The sequence below is a fragment of the Carassius gibelio genome, chromosome B10 (genome assembly GCF_023724105.1).
Source record: "Carassius gibelio isolate Cgi1373 ecotype wild population from Czech Republic chromosome B10, carGib1.2-hapl.c, whole genome shotgun sequence".
NCBI classification, from domain to species: Eukaryota; Metazoa; Chordata; class Actinopteri; order Cypriniformes; family Cyprinidae; genus Carassius; species Carassius gibelio.
Genome location: NC_068405.1, coordinates 17,076,723 through 17,098,163, shown reverse-complemented (window position 1 = coordinate 17,098,163; position 21,441 = coordinate 17,076,723). Strand labels below are relative to the sequence as shown.

Sequence of the window (21,441 nt, the reverse complement as noted above, 5' to 3'; positions counted from 1 at the left end):
CTGGTGTTTTTAAACGTAAATATTGTCGTATTGATTAGTGGTATTTTGTGGGGTATTATTGATGTTGCTTCGTTTGCACGGTGATAATGCACATAATTTACATACAGCAGCACACATTTTTTGTATTTTTTTACAGTGTATTTAATATTTAGAGGTTTAATATGTTTTGGCTGAGATGTTTCCTGATCTTAAGTTAGAGTAAAGTCAAACCCCTTCATTTTAATTTTAATTACACCGCATCTAATGTGTCCTTACATGGCATATATACCTTTTACAATGCTTTGAATGTAAACAGATGATTTATAGATGTATAATTAATAGACAGTGTTTATACATAAACATATTGCTGAAACAGCCCAGCTGACCCAGTTTACAGTAAATAAACTCAATTTAGGATAGATCAGACCTCGAATTTGACGATTCTCTTTTAGACAGAGTGTATAATATGGCAAAACTACACAGCAATATCTTCATTATTGAACTATTTGTATCTATTGCACACATTTTTTCTTTTGTTTTATGATTTTTTTTAACCCTTACAGTCCCAAAGACCTCTCATTCAGACTCATGGATGAAGCACAGGCCACTGGTTAGAAATGTACAAATTAGCAAAGAGTAAAAAAAATATGTTATTTTGGACCCCGTTGTCTATATTCGGTATCCCTGGCTGCAAACCCTGGCTCTGTAGGGCCACAATCTTTCATATCTTGAATCGTGCTTAGATCAGTGGTATTGCTGGCAGTGTTGGCCGACAGAAGCTATGTTTTATGGGGCAGTAAACATTGCCTCCGAGATCTGTCCTCCAATATAACCGCTGACAAAATCTGCCACTGAATCAAGGGAAGCACAGCCGCCAGACAAGGGACGAAATGACATGCAAAGCTTTTATTTGATTAGATCTATAATACAATCTAAATTGTGTTGTCAATACTGTGCTCATCTTTTGTTCCATGAGCAGATCTGGTCAAACCAAAACGATTCTGGTTTTTAGAACAGGCTCAAAACCATCCAAAAAGTGAGTCTGGATTAGTTCAGTGTAGTTGAATTTACCATTGTCCCATTCTTTTCCCACACCTCTGACTTAATCCAGCTCAGGTATGTGGCGAGTGCCACTGGCTATCTCCTCTCACCTTCTCACACCTGATAAGGGTTTTGAAAGAAAAGGCATTGAGTTACACTTCAACTTTTCATTTATAGCGGCCTGATCCTTTCTGAGAGTGATTGTTGTGTACTTGTTGTTTGTCTGTGTTACATTCGTAGCTCGAGGAGGACTTGTGTTTGCTTGGCTCCTTTTGAAGTCATTTTAAACAGCCACAAACAGCTGTCTGCTCTTCCCGGATTGTTCCCAAACATGCATTTAACGACTGCCGGCCTTTGACTCACTCGGTAATGACACCCTTTAAACTAGATGAACCTTAGTTTAAAATGAGAAAACTACTTGTAAGCCAACATTTCTTTTCTATTTTCAATTAACACGCAAGGATCTGTAGCCGTTACGTCCTACACTGTATAAGCGTTTGATTGGCAGCATTTCAGAAGCTCTGTGACTTTTTGCGTAACGTGTGTCATTTAGGGTTTTCCCTCCATGCACGACAGCTTATTTAGATGTCTTGTGTCTCCAGGATTGTCGTCGCTCTTCAGATCAGAAGCGAAGCATGCTTGCGCGTGTGTGTATGAGAGGTGTGACTCAGAGAAGTCTGCGTCTCCCTCTCACTCGCACAGTTACTCTCTGTCTCATCTGTGTAAACAGTGTGCTGTCGAGAGGCTGTCAATAAGGAGGGAGATAAATACCGCATCTCCTTCTGAGCACGCTCTGATGTCTCAGTCTGATTTCTGCCCCGGCACATTCACGCTCTTAAATGGGTCCTTGCCGCGAGACAAAACAGCTTGGCAATATCTTTCCAGCACTCTTTTGTTCTTGCAGAGATCATACTTAAGAATGAATAAAGCTGCACCACAAATGGTATTTTTAATGTGCTTTAAAAAGTGACACCTTTGATTAAAAGCACATATTTCACTATGCAAGAGCGTAACTCGTCTCCCAAAATAGCAGGATTTAATCACCCCTTCTTTGTGGCAGCTTTTTAATTGGTCAAGTAAGGAAGCTAGAAACACATACGGCTCTGGTTTTATGAGTCTAGCGCTGACAGGAAGTTAGAATTGAACCCTAAAGATGTCGGCTCTGCTGGCGTTGCTGTGTGGGGGTGAATGGGGACACAACACAATGCCTTGGCATCAATCTGTCCAATCCTGTGTCTCTGGCCGCAGATGAAGACAGTTTAATGGCCTTGCACATTAGTTCCAGTGGCTGTGGTGACCCTCAAAGCCATGTTCCAAATGGGAAGCACTATACAAAGAATCAGAGAGGCCAAACTAAACTCTCTGGGTGTGTTTATGGCTTGTAGATTCAATTATAATTTGTTAGCTACTCAGATTTCTTAAAAATGCGTCTGTGATTGTTTCCTTGAAGTGGTAGCTCGGTTTACACTTGCAGAACTGTTGAACATATTGTGGAAACCTGGATTGAAAAAGTGACACACATACAAGGATTAATTAGTTTAAGAAGAGATATTGTCAGGACATCTGCAAAGACATTAGTTTAGATCACTGTCGATAGGAAAAGTACATAACCCACTTTTGACTCTCTCTGTTTTTTTAATTGACTATAGATTGTATCTTTCTTTAATAATTGACTTTTTCTATCTAGCACTCCAACCCTGACTGAGTTCGATATTAAGCCTCCCTGTCAAGAAATATAACTGCCTCTGTATTTAATCAGAAAATTTCTCACCACTTCGATATTGACATGCCCTACAGCGGTGGTTCGGTGATTCTCTTTCCCATCCAATAACTCAATAGTGGCCAGTGTGGTTTATATCAACAATAATACAATAATGGAAGTTCATGCTTGTTTTCTGCGATCTTTCCTTTATGGGGCTTTTCACACATCAGTCTTTAAGAATAGCAAAAAGACCAATACCTGCTTAATTTAGGAAGCGTGTACATATAGAGAGTGTTTGATTTTGAGAAGCAAATTTTTTAAAATTCTTAAGGTCGGGACACACCAAGCTGACTTTAAAGAACTATTGGCGAGAAAGCTGACGGTGTTGTTGCCTCGCGTCGGCATTGTCGGACCAAAATCTGCACTGGAACACACCGCACAGACTACAGCCGACGGCAAACTAACACGTGCATTGTGTGCATGCCTTAAAGCAACGAGATGTTCAAATCAGCAACTATTAATAGTATATATTCGTCATTGAAAAGGAGAAACCGAAACAAAGATATACGAGATAAACACAGATATGCGAAATGTAAACAAAGCAGTGCTTGCTTACCAATTTGAATATCAGTAACATTAAGAACTTTAATCATTTTAAGCGGCTCATGTTGTTATGAAAACATTCACATATTAGAATGATTGGGAAAGATCACGTAACATTTAAACAGACTTCTGTCTGTACCGCCTGCATTCACATGTTTGTTTTCATCGCTTTTTCTGTAATTCTCTGCACTGACTCGTTTGCTAAACTGAACATCCAATCAGAGTTCTCACTCTCGCCGATGGCCCCGACGTCCCAGACACCGATTCAACATGTTAAACTGCCGCCGATGTGAGCCCAATGAGAGCCGACGAGTGGAACACACCAAACAAACTAGCCCAATCATCGCTCGCTGTCCTAATCCAACAGCAAGGAATCACAGTATTCTTCTTTTTTGGACTGATTTTTTTTCTCCAAATTCATCTGGCCCTCAAAGGTAAAAAAAAATTTTTTTCTTAATTTCACAAAAATATACTCTGTTTAACAAATTGCAGTTAAACACATACCTTCAAGGTCCAACATGAACTTGTTTCCACACCTTTCGATGGATAGTTAACAAAGTTGTTTTATTTCCAAATTTAACTTTTTTTTTTAACTTGTATTTACTTTCCAAAGCCAGTTTTTACTCACATTTGGTGCTTGCTTTTAACTTTAGACCCTGCATACTCATTCCTCCTCACTCTTTAAACGTGTAAATATGCCTATTAAGATAAGCTTGTTGAAGTCTTTGGATAATTTCAAGTGGGTTCAGCAGTTTATCTGTGTGCCAGTGTGTGGAAAGAAGCTGAGGGGCATTGCAGGGGCCACCTGCATGCCAAGGCGACATACCACTTACATACCCAGATGAAGAATGCTTAGTATCTCCAGGCCTGGAGCACAGTTCCCATGGCATGAATGCTCAGCCGCTCTTTTAATTATTGGCTCACTTTTGGGCAAAAAAAATCAGATATTCCTCTTGATCCATGCCTTCTGACAAACAACACAGTATGACTGCTCATTATCAGGACCTGCTGAGCCTATATTACCACATTCTCACACTGAGTAACAGCTCACTCCAACTCTTAAACAGCTGGCTTGTGCTTTGAGTGTTTACATGGTGCAACTGTGTTGTCCTTGGAGAAACAGAGACCTCTGGTCTGTGTTTTATTCACTCTGTTTACTAGTTGATGCAAACAGACCTGGCTAATAGTGTATATAAGTGTGTGTTTGGGCACACTGTAAACAAAAGGGCCCAGGGCCGTGTGTGCTCTCTCTTCGGGAGCTCCAATTTAATGACTTAGTCTCTATCTGCATGGACACTGCTATTAGATTACCTTCATTAACACACACTTCTTTCTCGTTCACTTCCCTCCTGGTGCCTGTGTTTACACACTTTCATGCTGTTCAAGATATATTTTTCTGTGCTTTTATTTGGCTTTGAGTCCACGTTATCCTCATCTTTGTGTTGTTTCATTAAATAACAGTTGCTGGGTTCAGAGGGCTATTAGACATGGACGTTACATGCGCGGTTGTTGTTTAATGGCCGTGTAGATCAAAATCGCAGCTTAGCAGAGCTGAAATTGGTCCTTGAGTGCAATGCAAGGAATGTTGTGAATGTTTTTGTGTGGTGTCAGTATTCTTTGTCTTTGTCTCTGTCAGAGCAATTGAAGTGTTAACAGGCTGTTGTTCGTGTCTTCATAGACGTGTTGCAAGACTTTGATATTATCAGCTCTATTCTGTGCCAAATAGTTTTTCTTACTGCAGGAAACTGCTGTTTTCCTTGCTGAAAATACCATGCTTTTTGTCATCTTGTGCTGAAGGATCAACAAACTAGAGAGTTTTTCACTCTATGTTTTATACTATGATATGTTACATTTGATATTTTATATATTTTATATAAATTAGATTTTATATATATCGGCTCGTTCAACCGCACACGTCATAAATTCAAACCGATAGCTCACAAACTTAAGTTGCTTTGGATAAAAGTGTCTGCTAAATGCATACATTTTATTTATTTAATTTTTTTATTTTATTTGATTGAGCAATTACATGAGGCATGAAATATTATTTGCATTAAAAATTGTTGTACAGCGGTACGGGTCTTTTGGTTTGGTATGCATGTGTACCAAACGAATACAGTATTTTTTTTTCTTTAAGAAATTCAAATAATAAATGGCATTTTGACATTCTTTGATGTGGCATGACCAATCACTGTATAAAAGCCTTGGAGAGCAGCTTCTGGGACAGTTCTGAAACATGCTAGTATAAACCCAACACAAGCATTGACTACAGCAGCCGTGATCAGCTCCGGTTCCCGTGCCTGAGCCGTGACGCATCTCAGACTTGTGCAGAGCGGAGCACAAGTGAACCTCTGTACAACAATATTTAATGCAACTAACATTCGGAAGTTGACCAATCACGAACTAGGAAAACCACAGAAGAAGAAAGACGAAGACGGCAGTGCCACAGTTAATGTGGACTATTGACCAAAAGAGTAAACTTGCTGAACTCTGGCAGGAACAGCGAGCGCTGTATGATGTTTCTAGCAGCGTGTACCATGCTTTTTAACTCTTTTTAATATCTCTCTCTCTCTCTCTCTCTCTCTCACACACACACACACACACAAACACACACACACACTAGGGTGACCAGACGTCCCAGTTTCCTGTTGCTGAAAAAGAACCTGTATGTGTAGGAAACAGTCATGGCTTGTATCAATATTTTATATGGAGAGAGAGAGAGGGAGAGCAGTTATATTAACTTTGTGCGATTGCTTCGGAAATCGGCAAGTTGTAAAATCGTGTCGTATATCATCCATGCGGTTTTCAGATAAACTCACTCGTGATGTGTGCGTGGACACACGATCTTCCGTCCATCAGAATTCGCACCGTGTACACCCGCCTTTAATTTACAGCTTTTCTTTTTTCATATATATCTTGTTTGTTGTAATGACAAAATATTTTAGTTGAATTTAAAAGTTTTCGCGAAACTATTTATGCAGAAGAGGGACTAAGAATGCAAATTAAATCTTAAATTTAGTATTTTCTGTCTCTAGCTCTCAGACTGGAGTCAGAAATGAACCAGTGCTATGGGCAAAACTGACTCCAATAAGTGGCAGAAATGCCCCAGTTACCCAAAATAGGGCAAATGTGCTCCCTGAGGGAATTCTCTTTTATCTCAATAAAAACATTTGATATATTTTATGTATATATAATAGTAAACAAATACAGTACCAAAGCATGAAAGTCTGAAACTGCCATTGCGCTCCCTAGCATTGTATTATAGCATTCAGTTACTTTATATTCACTCATCTGATATTTGTTGTAATATTATATATAGTTTTAAATCTAAAATGTAAGTAGTAAGTAGTCATTTATTTGGCTGCTAAAGCTGTGCATTCACTTTGTCAGCATATGAATACACAGCATTATTATGCATTCCATTAATTAGTCTTTTATCTCATATGCCTTTCCCAAGAAGAAAATTCTTCCCTCCTTCCATGTCAGTCATGCATATGAGCAACCCAGTGAGTCATTCTTATGCAAAACGCCCACTATCTCGACGAGCACCACTCTACTTAAATGTTAAACCTGTTAAATGCGTGAGTCACTAATTGAAAGCGATTCAGCTGTATATTTCACCAGCGCAGTGCCATATGTTGCAGATCTTCAGAAACATTCACAGGTTAAGTCCAGTGCTAAGGGAAGCCTAGGGGTTTTCCCTACCCCTCATTTTGGTCATTTCCTCCTGCAATCATCGGCCATCAAAGCAACAAGAACACATCCTGAATGTGAAATGTTATCTTCTGGACCTCAGGGGGAGATATGCAGTATTCCCGCTGTCCTGGGAGCATACAAATGTTGAATATAGGCCTAATCATTGTTCCTTTCGAGGCATGCCTTCCCCGAGCATGTATTTAACATGAAGACCATCCATACAGTGCCAACTACGCCCTAGTCCTTTTCATCTCTCTCTGTTTGACTTTCAAAGATCCAGTTCATGAATAGTCAGGTAGGCTCTCGATTGAAGGCCCCGGCCATTGAAGATTGAAAGAATTTTAAAGCGGCTGTATAATTTTGGATGAGAAGAAAGGGACTTCAAAGGCCGCTTACACTTTGTTTTACCTTTTCACTGGAATTTGACCTGAAGCTGAAAAATGGCAGTCTTAAGGGATCGGGAGACGTGCGCGGTCTTCTAAGGGAACTTTGCTTGTGCTTAAAAGCGACTGGTGTGAATAGCAGAAAAAAAGACCAGGTTTGGCAAAGCATCTACAGTAGATCTTTTGTACAGTCAAATTCCTTAGCCTGGATGTTCACTTCCTGCTAAATTTGTGGTTCTGTGTGGGCCTCACCTAGCAATGTTGGGGTCAAGCGGAAAGTGCCTGTTGGGATTAATCCAGCGGAACGTGATGCACCACTAGGAGGACCAGGAAGCTGATGCTATCTCAACCAGTCACGCTATGCTGGTCGCCCCAACCCCGGCCACTTCCATTAACGGGACACTGAAGAGGTCCAGACAACACCATGCAGCTGGGATGGTGCTCTGCTGTCGCCACTATGCGCAATTTATCTTTTATTCCCTACTGCTTCTTCTATGGGACAGGTCGACGCACCCTTGAGATATGCGATATACCTATTGACTTGTATTCCAGATGTGCTTACAGGAGGCCAGGGAAAACAGACTGTGGTATTATTGTACCGCCTTTCGGAGAGGGTTTGCAGAATCTGAATGAACCCGGGTGAATCTGTCTCATAGTACTCATACATATGGCAACACAAAAAGACAGATATTTCCCTAGAAATGCAAAGGATTCCTCACAGCCTCTACTAAAAATGCCCTCACACTAAAGGAATGAACTAGTTTGGCAAGTCCAGGGTGACCAGGAGGTTATTTTTTTACGCCTCAATGGCTTGATCACCTGAGGCAACTCAGAGCTCAGTGTTGTTTGAGATCACAGGGTTTAGGGTCAGCACTTAAAGAGATTCTCACTAACAGGTCGACCCACTGAAAGAATCGTATTTACTTCCCTCCTCTTTTTCGCCAAGTCTTCTCTCGGGAATCCACAGAGGGATCAATATCTTCAGCTAGATGTTGCCACTGCCCAGCAGAAGGTTCATTTGAAGTACTGTTTATTTTGTGAAGTGAGAAGGTTCTCAAAGCAATGGAGTGGCTAGATGAGCCTTTATATGGAGATAAAATCTGATGTGTCAGGAAGTCCCATTTGCACCACTCTTGCTATGCTATGATATTGCAAAGCGTTTCGTGCAGTAAGTAGGAATGTCTATCTATCTACTAACCAGTACTCTTTGCAATTATGTTAAATCCCTTGTATGCAAGTATACTATTTTAACATGGAGAGTATTTCATCCCTTTAAAAAACATCAAAGCTCATGTAATGGACACAGCCAATGAACCCACAATGGTACGTAGACTTTGTTTTGCTAAGGCTCCGTGACTCGATGCTGTCTCTTCCTGTTGGAATGAGAAATCCTCTTCATTCCCTGCAGTAAACACAACATCTTTTGCTGTTTCTTAAGCAGGAAGCACATAAGCAGCTCTTGCCACAACCCCTAAAGGTGTCAGGTTCCTCTGTAGAAGCTGTCATGGAATTTCCGTGCTTGCCACCGCGCTTAATCCATCCCGGTTCCCACCTTGCAGGGTTGATCCAGGCAGAAACACGCTCTTCCCAGAGGAAAACAGCAGCCCTCTGTGTAATTTCCTATTTGCATGTGACCGGCCTCACTTTGTCCTCTCACCATCAGGAGCCGCAGGAGTAAAGAGCGTAGCTTTATGACCCCGGGTTTGTGTTCTTTCTCAAGAGCCCCCTTTGTTGTTTGTAAATGCAAAGAAACTGATCGGTTAAGAAAGAGTGTCGGAAGGAACGCCCCCCACTTCTTAATTTAACTTGGGGTAATGAATGCACATTTGCAAATCAATTCCCAGATTCCAGTGAAAAAAGGAGGGGTGAGGTTGTAAAATAATCAACTATTTAAGTGGGGCAGAAAGCCACTCAAGAATTGCAGATGTGGATTGGGAGAAAGAGAGTTGGCCATTTTTGTCTTTGGTGTTAAACTTTGTGCTTTGAGCATCAAAGCTTTGTGCTTTTATGTTATACTGAAGTTTGACATGCTGCAAAAAAATTAACATGTCAAAGTTCTTCTGGATCTTGACTTATTCATCTAAGTGAAAAAAATGCTTTTGTTCAACATTTTATACTAATTTTGTCCCGCGCTGATAATTCCTCCTGCATGCAAATCTTCTCTTCTTTAGAACTATTTAAAGTGATGGAGACAATTATTAGATCGACATCTGACCTTTCCTTGTATGGTTGTCAGGGAGATCCTTTGGCATTGACATCTTCTCTAGGAAAACTCTGAATATTTGCATATGTCTCTGCACTTGCTGTTTGTGAAAATTTCCCAGAGCATGTCTTGTTACTCCAACATGGCTTGCATCATCTGTCTTTGTTTGGGCCATGTTTAGCGATCTTATTTCCTCCTCCAACACTGGAGATAAATAGTGTTAGTGCTAAAAGCCCCTTGGGATTGATCAGAAGGATAGCCAGATGCATGTATTTCCTCCCAGAGCCGGCTCATCCCCCCCTCCCCCTTCCTTCACATAACAAGGTCAAACCCCTATTACAGTACAGGGGCTTGATACTTTTAAGAGCAGATGAGTTGTAGTTGCAGCACCTCCCTTTATGCCCAAATCAATCTAACTGCTGGAACCATTACTACATGTCTCAGAGTGAGATTGCCACTTGTATAGGTTCTTCCAGATAGGACATGCTCTAATTTCAGCAACATTTATTGCATGTAATCCTTGACAGCTGGACTGAAGTTGTCCTACTGATGTAGCATAGAATTAGCCTAGATTTTGTGCTCTAAGTATTTTTCTTCTTCTTTTTATTCATGAATTTGCCATACATCTATTTATCTATCCATCCATCCATTCATCAATCCATTCATCCATCCTGTTCCTTTATTTTTTTTTTTATTGTACTTTATTCAAATTTGATTATCGTTTTTGATTCTATTTCAATACAATTTTAATTCAATTTCTCAAACTAGCCTAAATTACAATTACAATTAGCTGTGGTTCCCAGGGAATTCTATTTGGTTTCTAGGTGGTTACTTACTAGCAAAGGATAAAAGTTAAAGGTCTCCATGAGATTCCCAACATATGACTCTATTATGGTCTACTATGTGAAAAGCTTAAGTCTGATCACTTTGAAATGCAATCCTTAACAAGCCGCATGGTTTGAAGTATCATTCATGTCATTCATTCAGAGCAACTTGGCTTGGCGAGCACCATTAATAATTAATGCAGGCAAGATTGTCTCAGTTTTATTTCACTCGGCGACCAGAAATCAAAGCACTTCCCACAATTCACAGTGGAGCCAAGCAGCCTTTTGTGACAAGGTTATTAAAATTATATCACCTTTGTTCTGCTTTATTCATTTACTTATTTGAGCACTTCTTTCCTACCTTGACAGTACCAGAGACATTTTAATGCTCGTTTCCAAGCGTTGTTATATAAAAGATGCTCTTGGAGATGTGTTATCTGCCTCGGAAGGCCCTTAAAGTACACTGTTTCCCAGAGGGTTGATTTTCTCTGACAGGGTGTGAGACCACAGAGTTCTTTAAGAGTTGGTAAAATCCCCCAAATGCCCATTATGGGACTTACTGTTTTTTTTAGGTAGCAGTTCTAGCACCTCATAATGGGCGACTCGTTAGTCTAGAAGACTCAGAAAGCTCAGGGTGAAGAATTAATACATTTTTCCAGATGTTGTTTTCCACTTCTGTAAGCACAGTTGGTCGCTCTCTTAGACTGTCCCAAGTCCCCTGGTCTTCTCGAGGTCACATTTAGGTGAGATAGCTTCTACTTTTGTGTGCGTTTAGCTCCATCTTTACTAGGGATGGGTACAGAGAACCGGGTATTTTTTTGAACCGGTACGTAATTGGGTCGATACTGGAATACCAATAAGCGTCAGGACAAACAATGCTGTTATTGATACTTGTGTTGTGCCGGATGTGGTGTGTTTGCGTGCAATCAGTCATCACGGCGAGAGAGAAACATTACAAAACTAACAGCTCCAACTGAAACTTGTGAGAAACATTTACGTCAAATGTTGATTCGGTAGCGTTACACTCACGAGACTTATTCGCAGTCACAAAAGTATGTAATTTCGGTGTGCTTTAAAATCTTGCGGGTTAACCGTTTTATTTGCGTGCTGTTCTAAGATGTGCTTATTCAGAGCGCATACACCCAAATCAACCGTACACTAAAAGGCTGGTCAAGCAGCACCTTATTACTTAGTTATCTTAGTTATCATCTGATTGTGCTAATACTGTCAAAAACACACTAAATGTACATATAAACACAGTTAATGTCAAAAGTGAAAGTAAACAGTTGAGAGAAAACAGATGCATGCAGCTCTTAAAAGGACTGTACTAAACATTCTGCCGCTCGTTATTTAAAGGGACAGTTCACCCAAAAAATTTTTTATTCTGTCATTATTTACTCAGTCATGTTATATCAAACATGTTGTGTTAATCTTTATTTATTCCTGAGCTGAACACAAAAGAAGATATTTTGAAGAATGTGGGCAAGAGAACAGTTGTTGGTCCCCACTGACTTTAATAGTAGGAAAAAAAAACCAGCAACTGTTTAGTTCCCCACATTCTTCAAAATAATTGTTTATGTTCAACAAAAGAAAGAAACTCATTCGGGTTAAAAACAACTTGAGAGTGAGTAAATGATGACACAATTTAGATTATGGGGTGAACTTATGTAATAAAATAAAATAAGACAGAGAAAAATAACTCACTGCTCTTGAATGAAGAACTTTAATACAGTTGCTAAAGTTCAGCAGTAATAAAATAACTTTTTCTAATTTTCAACAACTTTTCACTTCATATTTTTTGCACCAAATAGTATCGATAACAGTATTGATAAGTATCGGTATCGATAAGCAGTATCGATATCGATAATATTTAAACAATACCCATCCCTAGTCTTTACGTTCTATCTCTTTCCCTGCCCTACATCTCGTCTGTGGCAGGTCGGGAGTGTTTGGTCTGTTTTATTTATAAGCTTGTTCTTGGATTCTTACCCCACTGTTTCTCCTCCACCCCCTGCCAACCACAGTCTGTTCAGCAGTCCATAAGTGTCCGCTAAAAGCTATTAGCCAAACCCTGGCGGTCTCCGCTTCCTTAACCCAGCAGGGCCACAGGGCTTTTTGTTTTGAAAGACTGGAAGGGCAACAGTTCTGATGATTCGGAGGTGAACACAAAGCTTGTGGTTTTGGCCTTTGCCGTCTCTTGTGGATGTATCCTAATTTACTACTACTGTAAGGTCATTGTGTCATGTTATTCATGGCTGGGGTAAAGTGGTTTGGAAATGGGTTTGTTTTAAGTTGCATTAGTCTTTGGCCCAGGGGTGTTTATCCACTTGACTGAATATGAAGTAATAAAGCAAAGTAAAGCTTTGCAGATCTGAATGGTAAGAAATAATCCTTAAAAGCACACTTTTTAATGCCATGTTCCTGGTGTAAACAGAGGACTGTTATACTAGAGTTTATCTCCATGTGCTTAAAATGCATTACAGTGTTTTTCTAATAATCCTGTGTAACTTTTTGTGTATTTTGATGGACGTTTCCCCAGGGGGATGTCTGTAGCTTTTTGTTTGAGCTATCACACGTGATTCATTTCCAACTGAAAGATATTTTAAGCATTCCTCACTCTTACCGCTGGAAATCACAGTCTCTCTCCTGTCACAAATTTTAAACCCCGGTATAATTGTTGCCGCCGGGATCAGTAATTATTTCCAAAATCACCATGCACAATGACTCACTTTCATCCCAAGATATCTCCCGATGGCTGAAATTCCCCGGTCTTGAGAATCAGTTTGTTGTTGTTATTCATCTGTAATTGTCCCGCCACCACACTGTCATTCAAATTGGGAGAAAGAAAAGCAATTTCAAAGCTTTTAGAAAGCCTACCTGAATTACCATGCCACCGGTTTCAACCCCCCCCCCCCCCCCAACAACTGTGTGAAACAAAAAACCCTTGGCAGTCAGCATGAATTCATATGCGCCTTAAAACAGAAGACAAATTATATATACATATCCCAGCATTCCAGCTACTGCGGGATTGAAATGAATTTCTGTTTCCTTTGATAGCTGTTGAATTTAGAGCATGTCATTTTCATACTGCCAGTTTATGACATGCATATAAGCAATACATATGTATAACTTCTTAATTTTACCTAGTCGAGTGTTGGCGGAAATTGTGTTTTACATCCTTGTTACCAGTGACATGAATAATCAACTTGTAAAGATGGCATTGGTAAAGCAGGTGCTTCATTCAAGACTGTGCATCTTATTGGCTGACCTCCAACTGGAATTAGACTGAGAGCTGTTTTTTTGTGTAGTGAGAATTTTTGCTCTTTGCTTGGAATAATTTAATGTTTATGGCAGATTATTAGTCATCAAATAGCTGTATTTATACATTGTGAAGATTCTGACGACCATGTCATGTCCAGACTCAAAGCAACAATTTTGCATGGAACATCACAAGCACAAAACTGGTTTAATGTCTAATTGACAATTATATGGAACTTGGTGATAGGAAGTATATAAAGAATCATACAAATAAAATAAAAGAATGCTGAATGAAATTGCTGTTAATAAAATTGAATTGAATTGTATATTGAATTTGCAAAAACTGTCAAATTAGAAAGCAGTGAATCATGAATCAAAAAGATTCACAACTGTACTTGTAGTGCTTGTTGCGCTGACTTGCATCTGGGGTTACAATTTATTTTAAGGTGACCTTGTTACAGTGTAAATATATTTAAGTTCTGAGTAATATTAAATAACTTCATGTATTTAGTATATGGTTGTGGTCTGGCTTAGGGTTTCTTGCATTTAATAATGTGTAATTGACTGTTATTGTAATAGTAAGTACATGTAACAAGGACACCTTAAAATAAAGTGTTACCGCATTAAGTTTTTTTTTTTTTTTTTTATACCTAATTCTTTTTTATACCAAATTTTTTATACCAAATTCTTCATGTAATGCAAATAGTGACCATCGATTCTCTCTCTTACAGGATCTCGGCCTAGGTTGGAAGATGCCGCGCCACGGATTGTCGAACACCCCTCAGACCTCATTGTATCCAAGGGCGAGCCCGCCACATTGAACTGCAAGGCCGAAGGTCGGCCGACCCCTATGGTGGAGTGGTACAAAGATAGCGAGAGAGTCGAAACCGACCGTGAGGATCCACGCTCCCATCGCATGCTCCTCCCCAGCGGTTCCCTCTTCTTCCTCCGAATCGTTCACGGAAGACGCAGCAAGCCTGACGAAGGAGTATACGTGTGCGTAGCGAGAAATTACTTGGGCGAAGCCGTCAGCCGTAATGCCTCTTTGGAGGTCGCAAGTAAGTCGTTCATTTGTACTCTGATCCTTGCCTCGTACTCTCTTCCTCAATCTCTCCAACAGCAAATTTCCGCAGTGCTCATCTTTTTTCCGCCGCCTCTATAAAGCTTTACCATTTTGTCCTGCTCTCCTCATCTTTTTCCCTTCTCCTCCATCTCCACTTGATCTTGTTTAGTCTTCCACTCGCTGCAGCGGCCCATAACCATCGTCCCTGGCGGAGTGAAGCACTGAGGTCATTGTTAGTTTTAGAAGAGGTAATCTGATTTGTGATATTAATGTAGATGGATGAGAGCTGGTATTCGAGATAAATTCAGCCCCAGAAATAGCCAAGAGAGGAGCGGAATGCTGGCGGCTTCCAGGTGACAGATGTTAGCTTAAAAAAATCCACCAGCATCTCAGTGTTTCTAATGGAATGGCTCCAGGTTTTAACAGCAGGGCTTCCCATATCCAATACACACTAATTAAATGCTGATGGCACTATTTGATTTCGGTCATTAGATTATCGTCAATTTCATTATGCTACCGCAACGTTATGTTTTTGGCATGTGACCGTAGAGCTTTCTGATACAGAATCATTTATAGGTGGCCTGCAGACCTTAAATGGTGTCGTCAGAGGACAGATCCCTCACCTGCTCGAGTATTTCACCATCTGCTCCGAGATATCAGCGAGACGCAATAGTCCCCATGTTCTGGCACCGCTTCAGAAAAAATAGCACCATTCTTACTCAATTCAAAGCCAGAACGCAGATTCGGTCTCCAGCAACTCTGTCTATTAAATTCCTCTTCCATGCATTCTTATTGCAAAACGCTTCAAACCTCAAAGCATTTACAATTCACTCACACTCTGCTATCTAATTAGGATCTGAACCTCCCTGTTGAGCTGCAATATCTTTATTTAAAAGGCAAAGCAAAGAAACTGTTACTTTTGATGTCTTCAGAATTAATTGAAGTTGGTGCAGCTCTCCAAAGCTGGAAATAACGGTTATTTGCTGCATGATGATATTTATTCTCATTCTCGAGCAGCGTTTTCAGCTTGGATTTCTTTTCAGTTAGATTTTTATTCCTTCTTTCTTATCAGCATTGAAAGTCATATTTCCATATCACATATTTTTGAGTTTTCAGATTGGATTTGAAGAATAACTCCATTCAGTTATAGGACTGATTGTTGGATGCGGTTACCAAAACCATTAACCTACATTTCAGATTCATTTATTAGTGATATCCCACACCTAAAATACACTGTGCTGTTTCAAAACTCCAAGTTCATTGTAAGTTCGCGATCCACGAGGGTTAAAGAACAGATGGTCTGTTGAATAAAACATTTTTTATTGTTGCTAAGAAAATTAGTTTTCCAAAGCTGCATTAAAGATGGTGGTTTTCATCCAGAATACGATAGAGACTCAATTTAATGCTCGGAAATTTGTATGTCTTGGTAACTCCTTTTACAGCGGTATCTAAAAAATATGTTTTTACCTCAGTGGACCGTAAACAAGCTAAACGCATAATCAAGCATCTGAACTTCCCGAGCGTTCCCTCTACAAATGAAAGGTTTTTGGATGAGTTCTTCTCACATTGAGCAGAAACGTTTGCAGTCTATGTTCCTCCAACGAGACTGTCATTATCATTAACTGTAGACTGAATGTGCGCAGTGGAAAGAATTCTGGTACACAAATAGTTCTAGAACCCCACAGGAGTTGATTCTAGGTCTAGATTCCTAAACCACACATCCTTGCCAACTGTCTGTCCTGTCCTTTATCTGTGTCCCCATCATCCAAGTGGTCTACAGTATATCGTTAGTTATGATATGTTTGGTTCTGCTATTAGACGACAGTGGGACATTTCCTCCAGGGAATGCTTGCCAAAAACAAGAAGGAATCCTGTACATAAAATATACATTAATAGTATAGCTTAGTCAGTTGTCAGTCTAAAATTTGAGATATATTCATTATATATTTAGTGTTTCTGTAGCTCAATTGGTAGAGCATTGTGTTATCAAGCGCAAGGTTGGGGGTTCGATTCCCCGGAAACACATGATATGTAAAAATTGATAGCCTGAATGCACTGTAAAATGCATAAATTTTAATTTAATTAACATTTTTAATTTAATTTTTTTTAAATGTATTTGTTTTATTAATGGAAATTTCCCTAATTAGTTAATTGAGGCTATTTTTCGCAAGACTAAATTGATTGTCATAACCGGTACATAAACATATGAAAGCCCACATACACCCCAACTCGTTGTTTCAGTCCTGACTCATTTGGAACAAAAATAATATAGTTTGGCGAATTTTACACCTGTTTTTGTCCTTTTTGGTTTCAAAACTAATGTTTTTCAGAATGGCGTCTTTGTTGTTCCACAGTAGAAAAAAAGCCATACTGGTTGGAATAACATGAGGATTGAGTAAATGTTGACACAATGTATATTTTTGGTTGATCTGTTCCTTTGATATCCTTTTAATGCAATAAAAGTTCAGAATAGCTTTATTTTGAAGAAATAAGCTGTGTGGGCATTGTGGTGATGAGATCTGGGTACATAGTGCCAGCTCTCTGCATGGAGATCATCTTTCTCCATCGTGGCATGGATCCATCAGCCAGGTGGTGGGCGGGAGATGGGAATGAGGGGTCTTCTGCCAGCAAAAGAGCTTGTGTGGTTCACAGGTTTCGGGGGTTTGGCAGAGTGAGGTATATATATTGCGAGAAAGGGAGGTAAAAAAAATAAATAGAAAGGAGAAGGAGGGAACCCATATGCCAGGCGTGTTGATCTGCCACCAGCAGGCAGCATGTCGTACATTAGGAGGGCACAGATCTTCGGTCAAACGTGAGATGTTCTGGTGAGAATAAACAGGCTCTTGGCCCGGTACGCGTGGGAGGGACTGAATTCCCAGAGAGTGTTTTAACAGCCTGTTTATATATGCTGCTTTTGAAGGCAGTATTTATGATCGAGGTGATGAGTTATGTAGGCACGGTTGCATTACTCAGATGATGAAGCCGGAGCTGGGATGATTTACAGTGACAGAACTCTCACACGTTAAATGATAGATGAAAGGGAATGGATCCGTGATAGTTCATCTGTGGTTTGTGGTTTATTACTTTTTAAATGATGCTCAGCATTTGGTGTCGCTCCTCTTTATGCTTTTCCATGGCTTATGGGTAAACATCCGCCATTTGGAGCTTCTAATGAAAGTTGTTTTGGGGTGGTCAGGACTGGTTTCCAGGAGAACAGGTGAAGACGGAACAGCAGCTGTTCCGTGGAATGTTGGGAATGAACAGGTGAAAGGAAAATATGATACTCTTGTTCCCTGTATTGATTAGCTGTGAGAAGCGGGAAACTTTCACACCTTTCACTTATGGGGAGGTTCAGCAGCCAATTTGGTCTGAATTGTAACTAAGATTGTCGTGATGTCAGCAACCTAGTCGAAATTTCAGGATTCTCGAAAGCACAGCAAAAACTATTCTATTGAATGCTTTCCTTTTTCCCCAAGTTTATATTTAGCAAACTTTATTTATTTATTTATAGTTAGTTAATAATATACTAAATATTTATTAAAAAAATGGTTTTACTATTTTAGATTTAAATGGGTCATATGATGCCCCCCCCCCCCCCTTATTTTTGTGCATTTGGTGTAACAGAATATGTTGACATGCTTTAATGTTAAAAAAAACAAATTTTCAAATACTGTACATTATTGTAAGTCCTCTATGCCCTGCCTCTCTCAAACGCTTCGTTTTCTACCAAGTCCCTCTTTCCAACAAGTGCAATCTCTATTGATTGGCCAACTGACCCAGAGCATTTTGATTGGCCGAACATTGCAAGCATTTGTCAGAAATGCAATGCCCCTTTCCATAATCGCTAGCTTCATCTTTAAAAATAAACGTAAGGACAGTTAATAATGTCCTTAGTTTTACCATCAGTTCAAGCTCGAAAGGGGAACAGAGTCGCATGACAGACACAGTGATGAAGCTGAAGTTTAAAACTTTGATATACTGTATCAAATAATAATAAATCTAGATGAATAACCATTCAATTATAATTAATTAAATTAAAAATTGATTGAATATTTTGTAAAAGTAATATGAAAATATTAAAAATACCAGTAAGGTCAGTTGGGCCATTCTGCTGGTGATGGAAGGGTTTGCTCATGGGTTTCTCTGCACCTCTAGGTTTTAAGCTGGAGATATCCTTACAGATAAGCCTATTTACGTGAAGCTCCTCAGTCCAGGACAAACCTAAAGTAATAGTTTCTTATGTTTAGCAGGGCATGCTGTCCCCCTCTGGGCTGCCTGCCCTCTGTGCTATTATCTTTATTGCCTTGGCTCTAGACCCGTGTAGGTGCTGAAGGGTGGCCTGGAGCAGTTAAGATTTCCAAACTCCTCAGTATAAACCAATAAAGAAACTAGCAGAAAAGAGCATCTTAAAAAAAAAAAAGCCTATAAAGGTTTTTAATTAGATTTGAGCAGTCTTTTACTGCAGCTCTAATGCATCTACACACCCTACATAAATCAGATTTCTGTGATCCAACTTCCCGTTTCATCTCGACTCAGAAGACAATTTCAGTCCCGCAAAGCTGCTAAAACGTCATTCAGACTTTGATGAGATGCATCCACGAAGTAGATTTATTATTTCAGAGCCTTCGTTGTGAATATGTGAGCTATTAATCTTCCTGAAATTGCCAAAGAGGTGCCAAGTTGCAAATGCATTTTTCCAACAAATACATATTAACAAGCAAAGTCAGACGCCCGTGTGGCTGCGTGTGTGTCCCTGCAGTAATAATGAGATCACTTAGCCTGCCGAACTCCAGGGGTCAGGGAGACTGCTGACAGGGTGGGGTCATTCGGACACGGAGTGAGACAGGCCTTCTGTCCCCTGGCTATTCAACTCTCTCACTACCTAATGAATGTTTTAAAGTCAGCCTGGAGGAACACCGATCAGACATATGAACACAAGGCCATCTCGGAGGGAGAGAGAGAGATAAAGTAAGGATAGTCATAATAAATATTAATGGAAATGAGAGAAAGAGACTGTTTAGCTATATGATCAACAGGTGGTGTGAGGATGAGTTTAGACTAAACCCCCACTCAACTTGATAAGCAGGGGTGCAGCTGTGTGCTTTTGTATAGTCAGGGTTATGACCAGAGCAGACAGGACACAGGGGACAACGCAGCCCACCTCTGACACCCTAGGAAGCCCCCATCCACTTTCAATCATTGCCACCAACTCTCATTTGTTTCTCTGTAGTTACCCCTCAGTTTACTTGGTTTGAAATTGAATGTAGAATTAGTAGTTACATTTATTAGAAGTATGTTTAATCATCATCATCTAAATAAATCTAATCTTAATATACTGTAAAAATAAAAACAGCAATAATAATAATAATAATAAAGCCTGTTATTACATCTAAATACAATTCAATAATAATAATAGATAATAAGTAATCACAATAAGTAATTTTTCATGCCAAGGAATATAGTTTATAATGATAATAATAGTTGCATATACATTCTGAACTTTCCGGTTTATAGTATTTAATTGCACTTTTTGCGTACTCGTGTCCCTCATGAAACAGTCGTTTCACTCTGTGGTTGTGGTTAAATGAATGTGTAATCTTTGTTGTTGACTTTGGGAGAGCCTGACCACCATAGGGACCGTTTAATTGTATCTATTCATTTTCCTTACAGAGATCATAAAATTGTAATTGTCCATTTTACTGGCATACTAAATTGCAAGGTGACTTTAAGGGCTTCCATATATATATATATTTTTAAATAACTATTATCCATTATTGAACTTTAGCCTTATTTTTAAAACACCTCAGATCTTTAGAGTGGGGAACCGACATTTAAGCTTAAAATGAAGTTAGTAAGCCTGTTTAAGTGCTGTGATTGATGGGAACCGGTCGTCGGAATGCTAAATTATTTTCCTTCCGCTGCATATGTGGCTGTGCAATCCATATACCCCGAGAGTTTGTGCAGGCACCAGCCCTGGGATGATTGATTGCCTCTCTCTCGTTGGCATTGCCAGCTGGCATCAGAGAGATGGGAGAGAGCAGTGGGCCAGGATATTGGACTGTATTTAGAAGGTAGGAGAGCATTGAAACACACACTGCCAGCAAAAGCAATACTTGCTTAAGCTGTTACATTTCCGTTGGCCTTTACTTCCTTTTACTGGTTTTGGCCCCTTAGAGTAACACAAATCCAAGCCAGGTCTTTTTCTGTAAATGTAAAAATTAACGGTCTTTTGAACCAAAACTGAATCCGGAACAAATGATGACAGTTCAGTTTCTTCGAGCAGTGTCAACCAATCTAATAAAAATAAAGCCTGCACACGTTTGTGACATCTGTTTCAAAAGCGTATAATGCTCTCCATAGCTCCTTTTAGCAGACAGGCTCACCTTGAAGGATCAGAGGATTTCGGCTGAGCAAGAATCCTTCCCCAAACCCCTGCGAGGAAAGGCTTCAATGTCAAGCCTTATCCTGAGACCTGTCCCGCTGATATGCACTGACGCGTCATGCAGAGCGCGCTCAGAATTTGACTGCTCCGCTGAGTTTGAGCACTGTCTCCTCTTATGATTTCAGTACCACGTGTGGAGTGGTAAAGGAGCACTGTACTTGCCTCGTAAGCTCATACTCCATTCGATTTCTGCAGTCTGTTGAGAATCCATTAAAGAAGTAACATCTTTGCTGGTGGCACATTGATT

General features: G+C 39.8%; 1 protein-coding gene across 6 annotated transcripts in view; it reads left to right on the top strand.

Annotated features, from left to right (window-relative positions):
* The window catches only part of robo3 (roundabout, axon guidance receptor, homolog 3 (Drosophila)), a 128,739-nt gene that overhangs the window by 57,414 nt on the left and 49,884 nt on the right, over nucleotides 1–21,441 (top strand). For all 6 annotated transcript variants that reach the window (XM_052567913.1, XM_052567915.1, XM_052567912.1 and 3 more), the window contains exon 2: nucleotides 14,421–14,747. In XM_052567913.1, coding sequence (XP_052423873.1) covers nucleotides 14,421–14,747 — 327 coding nt within the window. The remainder of the gene's footprint in view (nucleotides 1–14,420; nucleotides 14,748–21,441) is intronic.